General features: G+C 33.0%; 2 protein-coding genes across 2 annotated transcripts; one reads left to right on the top strand and one right to left on the bottom strand.

Annotated features, from left to right (window-relative positions):
* Positions 1 to 700: 700 nt before the first annotated feature.
* Positions 701 to 6616, bottom strand: LOC140061224 (uncharacterized). Its single transcript, XM_072107733.1, has 7 exons — positions 6459 to 6616; positions 5696 to 5809; positions 3028 to 3175; positions 2236 to 2358; positions 1590 to 1728; positions 1407 to 1499; positions 701 to 888 (listed from the first exon to the last, which is right to left on the bottom strand). The coding sequence occupies exons 3-7, from the start codon at positions 3172 to 3174 to the stop codon at positions 701 to 703; spliced, it is 690 nt and encodes a 229-aa protein (XP_071963834.1). The 5' UTR covers position 3175; positions 5696 to 5809; positions 6459 to 6616.
* A 9496-nt stretch (positions 6617 to 16112) lies between these two features.
* LOC140061222 (uncharacterized) lies at positions 16113 to 17812 on the top strand. The gene is made up of 2 exons (XM_072107732.1): positions 16113 to 16955; positions 17477 to 17812. Exons 1-2 carry the CDS (start codon positions 16113 to 16115, stop codon positions 17810 to 17812), a joined length of 1179 nt encoding a protein of 392 aa, XP_071963833.1.
* The last annotated feature ends 1891 nt before the right edge of the window (positions 17813 to 19703 follow it).

The raw sequence follows: 19703 nt of genomic DNA, 5'->3' as shown, positions 1-19703 counted from the left end.
AACCGACCGACATAGTGAACTATAGAGTCGCTTCCACGCGACTAAAAACTCTATGGGGCTTAATTATAGAACCGAAACTAGAAAGTGATGGATGTGTTTCTTTTTTTAAAGTGCACATGATGATGATAATGATGTTAGTGATTTTAAAAACATTTAAAATTAAAGCGTTGTTACCAAAAAATAAAGTCTTGTCATCTGTGTAGCTATAACAATATTTTTTTAATTAAGTAAGTAATTACTTATTTGGATAATTTGTATCAGGCAATTGATATCCATTTACATCTATACCGATGTTAAAACGATAAGGACTTAGCCTAATAGGCAACCTTTTTAAGTTCGAAATACCGATATACAGAATAATATCAACATTATTTGTACTTTTAACCAGTGCTGCATGTTAATGCATTAATTATTCATTTCAATTCACAAAGAAGAGGGACATTCATCATAAAAATAAATCAAACGTCTTCAAGTTTTGCAAAATAAAGCAGCCAAGCTTTGTTTTTTAAATTAATTGTTTGATCATGTGTATCATTTATTTAAAGAACTTTACTGGCTAAAAATAGATTTAGATCGATTGGCTTTTATTTATTTGCATCTCAATATACTTTAAACAGTAAAAACCAGACAGAGAGATAAATAGCCCATGAAAGTCATTTGGAAGATATATAAATTTCGTTTTTTGTGTATGTAGATTTCTTTATTTCACTTTGAAAACAAACACTTCTGCTACATCATTTGTAAAATATTTATCTCTCTGTTCTCTAACAACTAACTCCCATTTGCCTTCATTGACACGTTTCTGGAAGGCAGCTTCAAGCTTCCCTTCGTTGTAAGATGGCTCATGAAATAGCCATCGTTGATTCATTACAATTAACACAATGCCACCTAAATAGGATAATAAAACAATTGTTAAATCAATTATTCAGAAAAATAATATAAATTACAATACAAACATTATAAAACATCTTATTTCATTTAATTTGATAATGAATAGGCTGCTATTGAAGATGCAGTTAGCCGAAAGTACGCGCCGACGATTCAACAAAAACGTCGATCAGACGCGGAGAAAAAATCATTTCACCGAAACTTCAGTTGGGAGTTAGTTGTTTTATGTTTCCATAATGTTAATATTTCATACCATTGGTATAAAACTATAAATTATTAAAATACATATTAGTTTAAAATTACATTTTGATGGTGATCTCCTAAAGTAAAAAAGTAGAAGTCGTTGCACTATATTATTATGAATGTCAACAACAAGTCAATGATACTGAATGTCTTAGAAAGACGGTTAAAAGAAGGAGGACAAGAAGGAGAAACTGGGTTAAAACTGCTCAGATTCAACTGCTCAGATATTGTTACAAAATAATAAATGCGAATCATTGTCTACGTAGTAGGCCTACCTTTTTTAACAATACGACACCAATCTTCAACACAGTCTGGTTCTAAATGCCCGGATGCAAAACATGCGAGACTTACCAAACCATCATATGTATCTTTAAGACAAAAAAAGTAGAACATTTTCATACAATTTGTCATTGACTTTATAATGCTTCTACCCCATCGCCTTTCTAACACTTTTTTACCTGCCTCCATGCTGAGCTTTTCTTCTGCAGTAATCAATTCTTGAATAAGTTTAGAATATGCTTGTCGAGATTTTGCCTTCTCGAGTGACACACTCGATGCATCGATTGCGTGGAAGTCTGTGTACCCTAACTCCTTAATCTAGTCAACATAGAATAGAATAGAAAAAAAGAACAAAAATTGACGTAGATGATGAATCTTGTACTTTAGCCAGGCCTGAAGGCGTGTTTCAACATTAACAATTTACATTAAGATAAAATACACAGTAATCTGGGTGAACTTAAAATAAGATTATTATAACTTTTGCTACGCCTGGACTAAACGATGCGATTTTCATGATTTCTTTAATAAATCCAAGTTTGCACAGCTCTAGCGTCAGAGTTACATGATATTGGCTGCAGTAGATTATCGTGAGGCTGATTTTGTTTGTTTGTTTCATACTTTTTTGTTTGTTTCATACATTAAACAAAAAAATAACATACAGTATAAACAATAAATATGTGTGGATGACCAGACAAGTACCAATCATGTTAGCAAAATAAAATTGTTACAAATATCTCAAAATAGGCGCCATTTTGAAATCCAATGCAGATAGATTATCAGTGATATGTGAAAATTGTTTTAATCGTTGAGATAACAAACACTTACATGCACACCTAAAAGACCAGTACCAGATCCACAATCCAGGTATTTTGCATGTATGTCTGTAAAATACCTCTTCATATATTCAAAAGTTATCTCCAGTCCAGTAAAACCATATGACCTCATGTCCTTATAAACAAAATGTGTAATTCGTGAAAATGGAATACGAAAGGCTTTTAGCACCACATTTTATATAGACGTCGTGAGCAGACGATGTTAATGTTGATATTTCTGTTGGTTTCGTGTCACTAAAGTATCACTTCAGTATTATTGCTAAATTATCTTGTTTATTTTAATGTTTTAGCATGAAAAAAAAAACCATTCAAATCAAAATCACAATAATGATGAATTTATGATGTCTTATTGGATGCAAGCTGGGCCAATAAGGACGTGGCTCAACCAGTAAAAGCATGACTATGATATGTACTGGCATGCTTGTTTTCCACTAGGACGCAACGCAACAACATCGTCAGCGCAACAACATTAATTTTACCAATTCTGTCGTTTGTCATTGGTAAACACGCTTGCGTTGCGTCCTTGTGTTACGTCCTAGTGTGGGAATCAAGTTTCGCACAGTTTATTTGCGCGCGTATTTAGGTATCACCATTCACCTCCTGGTATGGCAACATACTGAGTGCGTACCGTGTCTAACAACATGCATGTCGACACACCAGCTATATAAAATCTTTGGTCGAAACATTTGACCTGTGCATATTCAAGTGCTTAATAAAATGTTAGTATGTTTTTTTATTATCTTCCCGACCCTTTTATTTAAATTTTTAATTCACAAAACAATACCTCATCATAAGTGTTTGACCACTTATCGTAGTGTGCAATCCGTTCAGTCGTACTGATGCTATCTGTCAAACACTTATTGAAGCGAGACAGTCTATTGTCTGCGTTGATATCTCCATACTGCCCATATGGCGCATCCTCAGATTTCATCCTATACAAACAATTATTAGTACTAGAGGGTGAGCTCGCTTCGCTCGCTCCCTTTCTAGGAAGTGTAGACAATGGATGTCGGAATGATAATGACTCGTGACGTGTAGAACGGTTTTAGAATGACGTTCTGACTTCTGACGTTTTCGGTCGGTTACTATTATTGAAATGATTGATATTCGGAAAACTAAACCTACTCTGTTTCACAGTGTCTTTTTAAAGTATAGTGTTTATTGTTTGGTAGAGCTTATTCGAGGGATACGTCTAAACCTCACTATGTCGGTCAGTAAACACTAATTTGAGCACGCGACTGCAGCCATGTATATGGCCATGTTTAGTTTTAATAATATGGTAACATTTATAATCAAATAAAATCCACTAATATGAAAGGTGGTAAAAAAGAATAACAAATGCTTGGTAAAATGTATATAATAGTTCGATTGTTATTCTAAGTCATGTTTTATTGGGGAGGTGTTGAGCGTTTATTTAAATAAACAACATCCGAATTGGTATAGGGCCCAATTAATACATTATTTAGTTTAAATATCTTTTGACACTAACTTCCGCGACAGAGAGTGGGCCGTTCCGGCTCAAGAACGAAGACGTTCTAGACGGCTTGCAACATGGGCAGAAGTACCATAGTTATTGAAATAAGCTTATCAATTTGATCTTTATTAATTTGCAATATAATTTTTATTTTGCTAACTACTGGACCTTCACACGCGCGGTCCGAAAATAAACAAAACACTAAAATTGCTATCGCCACCAACGACTAACTTAGTTGAAACCAGAGGAAGTTCCAAGAAGGTGAACCCGTGAACTCACCATAAACCCGGAAATTAGTTCGACCGCGTACAGTTGAAAATCTACCGATGGAATCAGAAATTTTGTTTTAAAACCCGGGTATAATACCTTCCTAAGATAGAAATATAGAATAATATCGTAATAGTGAAAAATAATGTAAACTCTACGTTTCGCGGTACATCTGAGATAGATCAGGTAGGTATCCAAAGCGGAGATTTGTCCCGAAGTTTTTCCATTGTGCTCGCCTATGTCAGAATTAACCATAATTTATATATAGAAAAGTAGAAATGAGTTGAAATTAAAAGGCAGAGTGCCAAAAATCAACATATTTATTGATTATTGATATTAAGACTGTTACGAATGACTTTTAGTTACCAGCACTATGTATACACTCAAAATGTAATCTATTTATTAACAAAATGATATAATACAATTTATAATACAAGCCAATTTCCACAACAATGGGCAACCAGCCTTATTGTCCCAATATTTATCGAACAATATATTTATTAAAAAGCCAGTAACTAAATGTGGAACAAAAGAAGGCCCCCCTTTTTTTCTAGCTCGAGCAGTCCTCAATCGCCTTCCAGATAATTACTAGTCGATGGGCCTCTTCTTTATTATGTTACTAACTTTATCATAAACTTATCATCAATGACCAAGATTTAGAATGTATCTTTCTGTAACGTCACTGAGTTATTGTTGTATTCTTTCTTTTATTTACCCACAGATATAAACAAGTGGAGTGGAGTTGTGGCTTGGTGGTTATGATGCTTGGCTACCACTCCAAGGGTCCTGGGTTCAAGTCCTGTCACATGTCAGGATTTTTTCTAAGGACCAAATTCTCCACTCCCAAAGACTTGTCATAAGACTTTGTTTATGTAGAGCATCTTGTGTATAATAATGTTTGTCTTGTGAACCTCTGAGTGTTCCTAATGATCAGCAATAGCTGGATGGATCACCCTCATTAAATATGGTTTAAAAAAAAACAAAAACAAAACAAAACAGTGATGGGTTTAAAATAGTTTAAACTTTAAACAGGTTCAGCCCCTAAACATTGAAAAATAAATAGTTTTATAAATAAATTATATGAAAGTGTTTGTGTGCACATGTATATGTAGATACAGTGCTTATTATAACCAGCACAATGCTGCTTTAATTATTTATATAGGTTTATGGATATAAATATAGAAACGATAAAGATAAACAAAATAATAAATGTCGATTAATGGATACATTTTATTCTAATTTCAATTTAATTTATTTCCACAATATAAATACATACATAATAAATGCAATGAAGTATATGTGGGAGAGAGTCATATAAGTCAGAAAGACTTTAAGTTTGACCCACCCCAAGATATAACATTAAATACGAATACGAAAAAGAAAAAACTAAAAATAAGCAAAAGAAAACAAAGCTACAATTTCTATTTTAACCATATTATTCGATCTTAACTGGTCTTATAAAATATATTTAATGTTCATCTAGACAGTAAATAGTTCTTGAATATTAATTTAAATTTAGAAGTTGTAGATGCATTTTTTTAATATCTACATGGATTAAATTCCATAATTTAGCTCCTTGGTATTTAGGCCTAATAGATTTCTTGATCAAATTGTTGGTACATTTAGGTAAAAGATAATCATTTGAATTGCGTGTATTATGACTATGTAGATAACTATGTTTCATAAAGTCGTTTAGTGAGATCTAACTTACCCACTATACTGTGTTGTGAGAGCATGCGTTGGGTCCAAATATCGTCAGTAGCTTCTTATTTGGCTATTCTGTTAATATTGTTTCTTCTGTACATTTACAGGATACGCAAAGTTTCTTAAGATAAACAAATAACCGTAAAACAAATGTAATTTAAAGAGATAGTCCAACTTTGTAGTCACCGTAGTACCGGTAGTTCATGGACATTTTACATATTTGTACTTATGCACACTCATTATGAATTATAATGTACTAGATGGTTCTCGAATACACAGTAATTTCAGGGTAAAAAAAAACTGGCGATTTCAATTGTACGTACGGCAGGACTATAATACATTATAGACACGATGATTTATGTAGCCAACTAAACTTAGCACCCTAGGAATTACTTCCGAAAGTGAAACTTGAGTGAGTCCATATTTTGATTTGGACTCATTGAAACAAACCCAATTTGTGTTTTGTATGTAGGCCTAACATTAGGGAAGAGGATGGGTACAAGAAGAACAATTTTAAATATATTCTTTAACCACTCAGTAACGAAATATTTTGTTCATGTTTTATATGCCTATAAATAATATACCACTAAATACAGTAAAACATTTGCGATTTTTAAAGTATTAAAATACTTTGTTAAACTGTCACTGTCATAGTCGATTTTCTCTCTCCCACCGTAACCAATCTCCTGAAATGTTTCCAACAGGTCGTATACGAGACTCACAAACAATAAAATGTCAGTACAAAATAAATATAACGATGTAAACCATACCTTACTTATGATGATGAAACACCTCGTCAGCTAAAGAAGGTTTTAACTCATCGAAAGATTGGTCACTATTACCCCAAGTCCCTCATTATTGTTTCTTTATATGATGGGCCACTAGCCAAAAAGATTGTTAAACGGAAATGAAAGAATAACGTGTTATTAGTATATACTGTATTTTGGCTAAATAGGCGTGTGTAAATGTTGGTTATAGAATCTACTAAGGAAATGGGCCTCATTTGGATGCCAAGTACGTACAATCTAAATTTAATTTTAACTAAAGGCACTTGTCTACAAAATTTAATCACTTTTAAAATATTTTCTTTCTTGTTTAATAGGTTTTATCTTTTAAAAAATAATTTACTAAAAGATTACATTTAGCCTACCATAGGTTTATGTTAGATTAAACTTACAATCATTTGCGTATCAATAAATGTAAATCATAGAAAGGAGTTTTCAAGTAAATCTACCTAGCGAGGAAGAAGAAGAACTTTAGAAAGAATGTGCGACACTTAAAAGCAAAATTAAAATATGTTTCAGGATTTAAATAAATAGTTCTGGCAATATTGATCTTACTTGAATCTTACTTGAATCTTCGGGCTCTTGATTAAGGCAAATGCCTTTTAAACGCCCTCCATTTCTTCTGTATTTATCTAGAATTGGTAGCAAAATTTATCTCCCATTGCTCTGTCTTTGTTTAGTTGATCCTTAAATGCATTTATGTTAATGTTGATATTTAAGATTTGATGTGGTCAAAATATTGTTATGTTGATACCTTTTTACTTCGATATTAAATAAAGATGAAACAATATTATTACATTATTACATGCCTGGCTATTTGTTTTATTTACTATGTGTGATAACACCCTGTGCAATAATGCAAAATAAAAGAGATAACAATAGGCCTAAAAAAAGACAATGAAACAAAAGGGTAAATTCTGGGCGTTAGTCAGCCCAACCTTACAACAACGATATACCCGTCTGGTATATAATTAGTATCTACTAACGTTTTAAATTTATTATCGAAATTTATTTTGCAATGGGACGAACATCGTATACTATCAGATCGAAAATAATCAGACTCAACGCTGCCGGTTACACGGTTAACCGTATACAAAGTGTACTAGGAACCGATGGCCATGTACCAGACCATTCTACAATCAGACGTATAATTCAAAGGTACAAACGTACTTCAAGCATTGCAGACAGTAGCTGTTCCGGACGAGCTTCCAAAATTGAAATTAAACATATGGATATTCTCGACGAGGTGATGGATCGTGATGATAAGGCACATGCCGAAAAGGTTAGTGATATTATATTCAGAAGAACTGGATAATTTCTTTCGTTATCAACAGTCAAACGAATGCGACGAAAACTGAGATGGGTGTCAGGTGTTAAATACTGCCAACTAGTTGGGGTTGCTACTAACATAAATTAAATATAGCCCAACATGGAATGTGAATATTGAATTACCATTCTAAAAAAAAATTAAATAGGCCTACATATTTAGATGCTAAAATGTATCTCAAATACTGCAAATAGCCCAACTTCTGTATTTATTATTGATACTTATTTTCATTTCGTTCTTTATCGTTCTATCTTTACTGTTATCATATGTGCCATGAAACTCGTGTAACGTGAGTTTTACGGTGCATAATGATAAACGGTTTAATAGGAACGATAACCTAAATTACATTTTTGTATTTATTATTTTAATTTCTATCTTATAATATATTTTGTGTTTAGGCAGCAACGACTACTATATCATCAAATGGTATTGTAGATGGCGAAGAAGATCGTGTTTTCACATACCGGCCTTTAGCCAACGACGAAAGGCAACAACTAATGGATACGCTGCAAGAAGACACAAAGACAGTTTTAGCAACATCCCAGTGGCCAGCAGAAAACCCCAGAGCATGGATAAATAAAATTGAGCACCAAATGCGACAACTAGAAGAGGCGAACACAGCCTTAGTCAAAAAGAACCATGAGTTAGAGATTAACCTAAAAAGCACACAAAGAGTAATGATTCAACTACATCAACGAATGAATGTGTTAGAAAATAAACCTACGCCTAATCAAATTATAAGCACACCTACTAATATTGTAAATGTCCCGGTAAATGTAAATACTGAAGACTCATTGTTACCCGAATCAGTTAGAAATAGAATTTTGGCATTCAATGATGATAGAAGGAAAGTAGCTAGGCTACTTGTAGAGAATTTGTTTACTTACGAGGAAAGGTTAAGCAGAAATGTGTCTGGCAGAAACGGGGCGTTAAAATTAGATGTTAAGCGAATGGATGTAGTTAAGAAAGAAACATTTAAGATTGCTCCAGCTCCTCCCAGTGAAGAAGAAAGACTTTGGAAAGAATGTATTAAATCAATAGACGCACATAGGCGACACTTAAAAGCAAAATTAAAAGATGTTCCAGTATTGTAAATAAACTATATAGTTCTGTTACTGATATTTAAGACAGATAATTTTGTAATAAAGTCAAAAATATTGTTGAATATATTATTGTTATTACGTTTTATGATGTTAAATAAGATGAAATATTATTAGTGCAGTACATATGACATACGTGGATAGTAATACAAAATAAGGCAAGGAAACAAAACGGTGAAATCTGTGCGTTAGTCAGCCCAATCTTACAATGATATCTCTCTCGTATATAAATATCTACTAATGTTTTAAATTTATTCTCAACATTTAGTTTTCGTTATCAACAGTCAAACGAATGCGGCGAAAACTAAGATGGGTGTCAGAAGGTGTTAAATACTGCCTACATAAAAAGTAACTGTTGCCAGAAAGTAACTTTCATTTTCTCAATGTTGTTTAACAGGGCGATATGGCCTGTACTAGCCCAACTACAACACTACAACATATACATTTGAGAAGTATAGTTTGTATAGTTTATTATGAATAAAAATTTATGTACTGTAGGCACGGGTGTGCTAGTGTAGTTTTTCACGCTGCTGCTTTAGCCAGCTACGTCCCAAGAGGACTACTCATTCAGAAGCTATAAGCAAGCAGCAGTTATTTTTCTAGAGGCTGACGTTTTTGATAATTTGTAAACTAGGACGGGTGCTAAAATTACAAACCCAAAGCACGTCTGGGAGAAGAGAGTCTATGAAAAAAATTGCTGATAATACAGTATTACATAAATACATGTAGACAGAAATCTATAACATCTTGTTCAATAAATAATGACTTTGTTCTTGCTGTCAACCTAGGAAAGTATTATAATAATTCACTGTCAAAAAATCAAACATTGTTTCTTGTATTTACAATGGGTCCCATTTGACTGTCAATCTAGACCAGACTTGAACTTAGCAATAAAATAAACTAAAGTGACAGAAATTGAGTCTGTTTAATATAATCAAGTAATATTATTTAGACATAATTTTTTATTTAAATTATTTAATAAGCACATAATCTTTTACAGATTCAGTATTTTATACTTTTCAATTTCAATTACACAATTATGACATATCAAAGTATGAATTCTTGTTGTATTTTACTAGAAATACAAAAGTTATTCACTTCTGTAACAAAAAAATAATAAAAAAACCATTACAAAAATGCTAGGATTGTGTTTTATATCTTTAATTTATATATCGTACTTTAAACAGTTCAAATAAATACGAGAAACGGACAATGGACAAACAGACAGAGAGATGCAAGGATAGCCCATTAATTTCAGTTGGAAAATATATAAATTTTGTTTTATAATGAATTAAATGTAATTTAAGTACTGTTTTCACAGGCGTGTAGATTTCTTTATTTTACTTTAATTTGAAAACGTCAAGAAACCGATTTGTACCAAATCCCATATGTTTAATTCAAAGATTGTTAGATCATAATAGCGACTTACAGTTTATAAATGGGAATATAATTTTTAACCTAAATATAACATAGTATTTTTATGTGGGATTGATGTATGTTTTATTTACTGTTTTTAATTGAAATATTTGTTGCCATATATTTCTGTCGAAATCCATACACACATTTTTATATACGGAACAAATACCAGTTACAGTACTGTATTATGTACATATTCTCTGCGGCGCCTGGTGTCTGCTGAAGGAACGTGGAACTGATAATGTTTACTGTTTCGATCTTATTAGATCTCGTCAGTGCAGCTAAGGTTTCGAAATAAAATGTACCGCACAACTGGCACAATATATAGACTGAGCCAGGTATGCGGGACGCGATTTTTTTTTTCGTACATGAAACCTCATGACCCCTCATGAAACGTCACAAAATAAACATGAATAATTCATCAGTTAAATTTGTTGTTCCGTGTGCACCCAAGCGTATAGCAACAAGAAGTGATTACACAACTGCGATACGATACTTTCTACAGTAGGCCTAGGATTCTAAGTCAATTCACGTGATTGCCTTCGGGCACTCTTCTTCACACAAAATGTGTCGAGTCGAGGCTAATCGACAGCTAGGCGTCATTGGACATAGCCCAAAGAAAGCTTAGACCCACAAGAATAAAGAATGTGTATAATTTGTGTACTGTATTTTTTTAATTCTGCTATTTTATTATCAAACAATATGCATGTACTCAAAGGAACTTTAAAAATGCGCGTATATGAACACATGACATGAGATGGGAAGATTAGACCCACGAGAATAAAAAATGTATTTTTGTGTAATGTTTATTGTTTAATTTTGCTGACTTATAGTACTGTACTCGGATTGTGTCATACCTAACACACACACACGTCACACACACCCACACAGCTACTACTAGAATAGACATGGGTTTAGATTTAGAGACTAATAATTAGGCCTAATAGTATTAATATAGAAACTATAATTTTAACACGTACTTCTTTAGTAATAAATTATATTAAAAACACCATAAACTAAAGGCTGATTATTTCGACAATCCACACAAAACGCCGCTATTCTTCTATGAAATTGCACGCCGCAACAACAGCGGAGATAGGCCTAGAATCGTACCACACTTGTGTAATCACTTCTTGTTGCTATACGCTTGGGTGCACACGGAACAAGAAAATTTAACTGATGAATTATTCATGTCTATTTTGTGAAGTTTCATGAGGGGGTCCCCAACTTATGTACGAAAAAAAAATCGCATGCGGGACATGGTACACTGATTATGAACACAAGGAGTGCACAAGCTCAACGAGCGTGCTTTGCAAAATACTAATAGTATTCACAACAAAAATGCACCGTTTCGAACTGAAGAGTACGGTGGCTGATTTCCGCCAAAGAAAATTTTTTTTTATAATAATACGGCGTTATAACGCCCTAATAGGGCGTTATAACGCCGTATTAGGGCGTTATAACGCCGTATTAGGGCGTTATAACGCCGTATTAGGGCGTTATAACGCCGTATTAGGGCGTTATAACGCCCTAATTATACAATCCGTTCACACGTACATGCGCATGCGTAGTACGCCTCCACAGCGTCACGTGTAAGAAGAAACACAGAAATCAAAAGTAAGTATAGGCCAAGTATTTATTTATTCACTTTTATTTCAAATATCAAAAAATTGACCAAAATTACAACTCGTGGCTAAAAGCCAAATTGCGTGTAAAATACATGTCATATCAAAAATATAAATATATATAAAAAAAATGAAAAAAAAAAAAAAAACAACAAAGAAGGGGAGAGCAGTCGCAAACTAGCAGGGGAGAAAATTAAGAATTCAGTAATTTGATGAAGTAGGGTATAGGGCTATTGGTAAATCTGGATGTTTTAGACGCTAGTTGGGTAATTTTGTTTTTATTTCTTAAATTCCTACCATGACAGCAATGTCTGGTCGGTGGGATTAAATCAGCTGTTTGTTTAATTTTGGGGAGATACTCAGCGAACTTGCGACAATGCTCCACCCTTCTTTGAGCCAAAGTCTCTAATTTAAGAAATTCAAGGGCACCAGAGTAAGAAAAGTAATCATTGCCTAACATTATACGGCAAGCCCGCTTTTGAACATTTTCAATACAATCGCTTAATCTACTAGACAGGCCAGAATGCCAAACAACATCAGCATACTCAACCACTGGTCTAATGTAACCACAAAAGGTCAATTTAAGCTCTTCAATGTTAAAACCAAATCGTTTTAGTGATCGTAAAAAGAAAAGTTTCCTGGAAGCTTTAGTGATGATGAAATCAATATGACAGTCCCATTTAAGGTTGTCTTGAAAAAAAACTCCCAGGATCTTGGCTTTATTAACATATTGGAGCTTATCAGTTCCCAAGTGTATGTCAACGTGTGAAGGTTGGGTAGAACTGAAACACACCTTAAGGGCTTGACATTTTTTGGGGTTAAGCACTAAACAGTTGTCGTTACACCAGCGGAAAAAAGAATTAAGATCATCTTGTAAAAAACCAGGCAATGAGAGCTTACGATTTTCACAAAATGTAAGATCATCTACATATTTCAGATACTTAGTTTTAGCATTTGTACCAGCATCATTGATCATGATCTGGAAACATAAAGGGCCTAACTTGGTTCCCTGTGGGACACCAGCTTTTAAGTAAGAGTAATTAGATAAGGTACCATTATATTTAACACACTGCATACGCATAAAAAGAAAATCACACAACCATGGTACCAAAGCCCCCCTGACACCAATATCAATGATCTTATTAACAAGGATGGTATGGTCGATAAGATCAAAGGCCTTGGAGAAATCAGTAAGAACCATGGTACCAACATTGTGCTTATTCTCAGCACCTTGACAGAGATAATGCACCAAGTGGGTCAGGTAATGAGCAGTAGACAAACCCTTAACATTTCCAAACTGGTTAACATCGATTTTTGAACTTATATCTTGTAAGATCCAGTCAGTGATAAACTCCTCAGCTACTTTGGCAAACACAGAAGTAATGGAGATAGGTCTGAGTTTGTCAATAGTAGGAGGCTGAACCTTGGGCACAGGGACTACAACTGCCTTTTTCCACTGAGAAGGGACAATGCCTTCAGAAAAAGAACAGTTGAGTATATCACAAAGTGGTTCACAAAACTGTTGATTGTATAATTTAGGGTTGATTTGTGGATAGAGTTGGTCAAAGACAGCGCGTTCAATAATTTTCGATAAAATTGGTAGTACAGAAATTGGCCTGTAGTTAGATGGTTCACTTCGGTCGCCATTTTTAAAAATTGGGCATATTCGTGCATTTTTCCATTTACTTGGGAAGTCGCTGGTTCTTAGAGATAAATTAATTAAAAATGTAATGGGTTGTGCAATTGAGTTGATTGCTAATTTTATTAGTTTAGCAGGAATTTCATCAGTTCCTGTAGCCTTTTTGTCAGATAATGATAAAATTTGTTTATATACATATTCCTCGTCAACAAGTGTGAAATTTATTTTGTCTTCACCTTGATTTGGGTATTCATAATTTACATGGTTATTTTCAAATTGAGGAATTTGTTTAGCTAGGTTAGGTCCTATGTTTGCAAAAAACTCATTTAAAGTATTAGCTATCTTGTAAGAATCTGTTTCAAGGCCATTTATTGTATTTATACTACTTATAACACTTTTTTTATTCTTAGATGGTACAATATATCTTATGTTTTTCCAGATTATTTTGGAATCTTTTGTATTTAATTGTTCAGAGAAATAATCTTTTTTTGATCTCCTGATATCGTAATTTACTTTGTTTTTTAATTCACGGTATTCGTTCCATAATTGAGGACAATTTTCTTTACTCGCTCTTTTTTTCATTGAGTCACGTTTTCGCATTTGTAATATTACATTTTTTGTGAGCCATGGACTATCTTTATTTCGAACCCGTTTTTTCTTTAAAGGTACATGTTTATTAACAATTTGTAAAAACTTGTCTTCAAAAAACTGCAGAGCGTCATTCACATTTGTATATTAAGTTATTTCATGCCAATTTACATTTAACATATCAATTTGTAGTTTTTCCTCATCAAGGTTATTATAGTTCCTTTTTGTTTTATATTTATGGTTATGTTTTGGTTTTTCTTCTTTACCAATGACAGCGTAAATAGCTGAATGATCACTAATTCCTGTGTTAAGTACACCCGAGGAAGAAATTCTGTTTGGAAAGGATGTATAAAAATGATCAATCAGAGTTTTACTTTGGTTTGTTATCCTTGTCGGTTCAGTTATAATTTGTGTTAGAAAATGGTTATTAGTTATATCCATTAATTTTTGTGTATAGCAAGTAGGGTTTTGTGAAAGTGTGTCACAATTGACATCTCCTATTATTATTATTTCTTTGTTTAGACATTCGTTTTCTTCTAAAATTTGTTCAAAAATATCTAAAAGTTGAATTTTTGAGTTTGGTGGGCGGTACCATGCTATTAAAATGATTGGTTTAGTTTTTGGTTTACAAAGTTCGATTACTACTATCTCAAGCTCCATTTTCATGAAATCATTTCTTAGTTTACAAGTAAAACATCCTCCTCTATTTACATAAACTGCAACCCCTCCCCCTTCCTTATTTCTGTCATTTCTATAAATATCATAGCCATCAATGTGTATTGATTCATCTTTAATTACATTATCTAAACGTGTTTCATTGAGTGCTATGATATCAACAATAGAATTGTTGTTGATTAGATACTTAAATTCATCAAATTTGCTTGGTAGAGAAACTATATTCAATCCTAGGATACTTAGACCATTATTTAAAAATACTTTACAATTTTCAGTTAAATTATTATGTTCATTTAGCGAACAGTTATGTTGATAGTTAATTGTTTCATTTTTATTTGAATTGATCGTATACGTTAAATTTGAGGCAACTCCAGGTGGTATAATATCATTTATATAATAGTATTATTATAAGAAACATGTTTATACCTTGGACAATATAATTATTTGATTGAAAATTGGCCTTGTAAAATTTTACACTATAAGTGCAAGTGACGACAGATAATGAATTAAATTAATGGGCTGGTAGGCTGAGCCTAATAATAATTATTAATAATAGTTACTAGCTAGGCCTGTAGGCCTACAGTATTCTATAATAAATGGTGGGCCGAAGGGGTTGCGTGCGTGTGTGATGCGCTTCATGTTAATTGTTATGTTATCAAAATGTATGCTTCCTGTTAGCGCTGGACATAGCTGAAAGATGCCTATAAGTATAATTATCACAATCAGGAATTTAATCGATCCCGCTCTCAGAACTAGGACCGGTTATAGTATTATTATGCAATTTTTTTAAATTTGGAAAATAGTTTCTCAACTCAAGGCATACTGTTACACGAAATAGCGCCACCTATAATTAACACTAGAACTGTGCATATTGCTTACTTAAATCATAGACCTATAAATTAGGTCCATGCTTAAATAGTACTTATTTAGTAATAATGTTGCTAATACCTATTATAAGGCTAGGCCTAATCGTGATGGAGGCCCTCCATGGTTTAATGTATAACCATTATAAACGGAGACAAACATAATTAGACTTCTTCAATGGAGATCATACGTTTATTTGGAATTATTAATATAGGCATTAGTTGAAAATCATTGTGAGTGTGGCATTTCACAATTTTATGACATTGTAACATTATACTGTATGTGTTGTTGTTCTGACATAGGCCTACAGGTTGGAACAGTGAGCTGTCTTTTGTGAAAGATATTCAGTATATCTTTGTAAATTTGGTGTTAATTGTACTTTTTTTTTCTTATAATTTAATCTTCATGGAAGTGGCATTGAATGAAACGGATGAACTTATCAAGTATTATTTCAAGTCTGGGTATACACATGTTGAAATAGCAGCCACATTGAGTTGCTGTTATGACGTTAACATAAGCATTTGTCAGCTGCAAAGGGAACTACAGCGCCTAGAACTGTACCGTCACAGACAACAAACTGACATTGATCAAGTTAGAAGATTTATACTAAATCTATTGCAAAGAGGTGGTGAGTTACATGGTTATCGCTGGATGCATCTGAGGTTGGTAAAGGCAGGTATGGTTGTTAGTAGAGAAAACGTTAGAAAGATTCTACTTGAACTAGATCCAGAAGGGGTGAAGCTTCGGAAAAGGCGAAGATTAGTACGTCGACGATATTCAGCCAGAGGGCCGAATTTTGTATGGCATGTCGATTCAATGGACAAACTCAAACCGTATGGCATTGGTATTAATGGATGCATTGATGGGTTTTCAAGAAAACTAATTTGGCTTGAGGCGAACAGCACAACAAATGATCCAGCTTATATTGGAGGTTTCTTCTTGAAAGCAGTCGAAAGGATAGGAGGATGTCCTACTCTTGTCAGAACAGACAAAGGAACAGAAAATGGGCATATTGCGGCATTTCAGATGTTTCTCAGAAATCATGATGACACGTTTGCTGGCAAAAAGAGTTACTTGAGTGGCCAAAGTACGGCAAACCAAAGGATAGAATCTTGGTGGGGACAATTAAGGAAGCAGTGCACAGAGTTTTGGATTTTGATTTTTAAATATCTTATTCATGAAGGCCACTTCTCTGGTGACTTATTGGACAAAGAACTTGTTAGATTTGTGTTCATGAGGCTTATTCAGGTTAGTAACTTCTGTCATGAATTTGTGCGTTAACCAACCAGTATCCAATGTAAGGAAGGCATATTCCACTCATAATGCCTGTTGATCATCTGGCATCTTCATGTAAATGTAGAATATCAATTATAAGCATTAAAATGGAAGGCATATCAATTTTGGTTGTCTGTTAATTTATGGGTTTTTTTTCCTAATAAAGGAACGCTTTCAAATTTTAACAGATGCAGTAGTTTAATTAAATAGGCTACATTAGATTTTTTTTACCTCAATGTCAATCTAGCTAATGTACATAGTATTTCATGATCACAACACAAATTTCAACACATCTTCATATGCCATACCTACTGTACAGCTCCTGGTTCAAAAGATATTGCATTTTTTAAATAATGTTAGCTATAAATACATGGATGCCATTTCTGAGAAACAATCACTCGAAACTCGCTTATTCGTTTTCAAGCTTGTAATACGTTGGATTTAGATTAGTATGAATTATGTATTTATGATTATCATTGTCTACATTTATGCAGGATGATCTTGATAGAACAGCGGAGTTATGGGACACTCATTTGATAAGAAGGTCTAAGCAAGACCATGTTACCAATAGACGCCCTCTAGTGATGTTTCAGCTGCCACAGGTTTATCACAGCAGGGATCACATCAAGCAGGTAGATCAGAGGAGAATAGACCTTTGTAAAGAATCCAGTAAATTCAAAGACCAATACCCATGTGATCGTGATCTATTTGAATACTGTTTGAATACAATCATATTCAACGAATGGGAGATCCCAACTACTCCAGAAGGTTCTATGCTCTTTTACATCAACCTAAGGGATTGTGTTAGAAGAGAAATTGGATTTTTTTAGCAACAAGAAATATTCTTGTATTATACAGAGTTCGCAAGTTCAATGTTAAATTTTATTTTCTACCAAAAAAAAAAAATTACAATACTTATGGTAATATAGATACAACATTTGCAAAGGAGGCTACATTAGGTAACTGTACATTGTATGTTTCTTTATGCATAGCTGCCTTGGTTTAAATTACATTTTAATATAATATAATACAATGAAAATGATAAAGGTGTATTGTCCCTTTGACTAATTTAAAAAAAAGTTAAACAAAAAGATTTCGAAAAAAAGTGGGTGATTTTGAAGTATCATAGAATAGTTATTAACTTTCACTGAAAATGAGTCGAAAAAAAAATTAATTTAACTGAAATATAGACGTTTTTTTTTCAAAAAATAACTTTGACTTCGAGTCAAAGTTTTCGATCAAAACATATCCCATAATGCAACGCGCTTGTTTGGCTACTCTGTATGCATAATCATAAAACTTTTTCGCGATCTGTGTGAGAACACCTTCACCCGTGACGAATCCTAATTAGCATCATGCATAATGCATACTCGTTGTTTGAAATCTTTGTTTACTTTCGCTCACGACGATTTTCCAGACGAAATGTAATCAAATTAATTTACCTGTTAATTACGTAAACTTTTTGCTTTTGGCTCGAATTTTCAACTTAAAGTGAATAACTTTAATATTACTTTGATATGGCCAATTTAAATTTAGAATATTTTGACCTTCATTTTTTGTGTTTCAAGGGACAATACATCTTTAATAAATAAAACGTACATCATGGTACATTTTAGAGGTCAGAAAAAGAGCTTTAATAAGTTGAAAAGGCATATTTTATATAATTATATCATATTTTATAGTTTATGTAGAAATGTGTCGAATGCGTTTGGCAAGCCTAGAAGACACCGACACCAGTTTAGAAATGCTGCTGTTCGTAGATACCAATAGCAATTAAGAAAATAATCTTACAAAAAAGTTAATCCACTTTCCTGGCAATAATGTTCATGTGTATCTTATTTATTTGTTATTCTGATGGGTTCAGTTGCTAGAGAGAGTAAACATTTCAATTATTGGTAGTAATTAATTGTTTAATTATCTGTGCAAATTAAAAGGTTGATATTGAAGTCTCTGTCAAGATTATTTTGTTTTTCCTGTTTGCATTTGATGTTTCCAGCTTAAATAAGAGTCAATACACCAAGAAACTTAACGAGGTCTACCAATTGAATCTCAATGTCATTAAAGATTTGGAGATTTTATAAGATTGTTTCATCCATAAAGCATTTGATTTATTGAAATTATTAGAAAGTTTATTGCCGGAAAAATAACGTATTTAATTTACTATTTTATTAATTTAGGTTCTTCATACAGATAGTTAAAATGTTTTATTGAAAATAACATAGATGTGTCATCGGCATATCATTGATATACAGGATGAACAATAGAGAACCAAGGATACATAATAATCGTGACATGAAAGAATCGATATTTTTTGTTTCCGTTATGTATGATGTATTGATTAGATTAAAACAAATGGTAGTATATAAGATCTCTACAGAAAATAAAAGTACAAATGATTATCGACAATGAGTGTTTATTCTTCAATTGGTGTGTTCATTTAGTGGAGGTGGAGTTTTCATTTTTTAATCTTCTTTTTTTAAATTACCTAGTTTACGTTATCGCAGTTGTTGTTTTGGGTTTATCACTGTCATAACAAACATACAATATATATCATTCATTGACGCTTTTTACCGTTTGTTTGTATATCAAACATAAAATCAAAGAAATATAGGCCTAGGGTATATGCTATCTATTAAGGTGTTGCAATTCGTTATTAATACATTGCACAATAAATGGTATGAAATGGTGACGGCATTTTTAAAAAGAGAGAGAGGAAATAAA

The sequence above is a fragment of the Antedon mediterranea genome, chromosome 10 (assembly GCF_964355755.1).
Source record: "Antedon mediterranea chromosome 10, ecAntMedi1.1, whole genome shotgun sequence".
Classification (NCBI taxonomy): domain Eukaryota; kingdom Metazoa; phylum Echinodermata; class Crinoidea; order Comatulida; family Antedonidae; genus Antedon; species Antedon mediterranea.
This window is presented reverse-complemented; position numbering and strand designations above follow the sequence as displayed.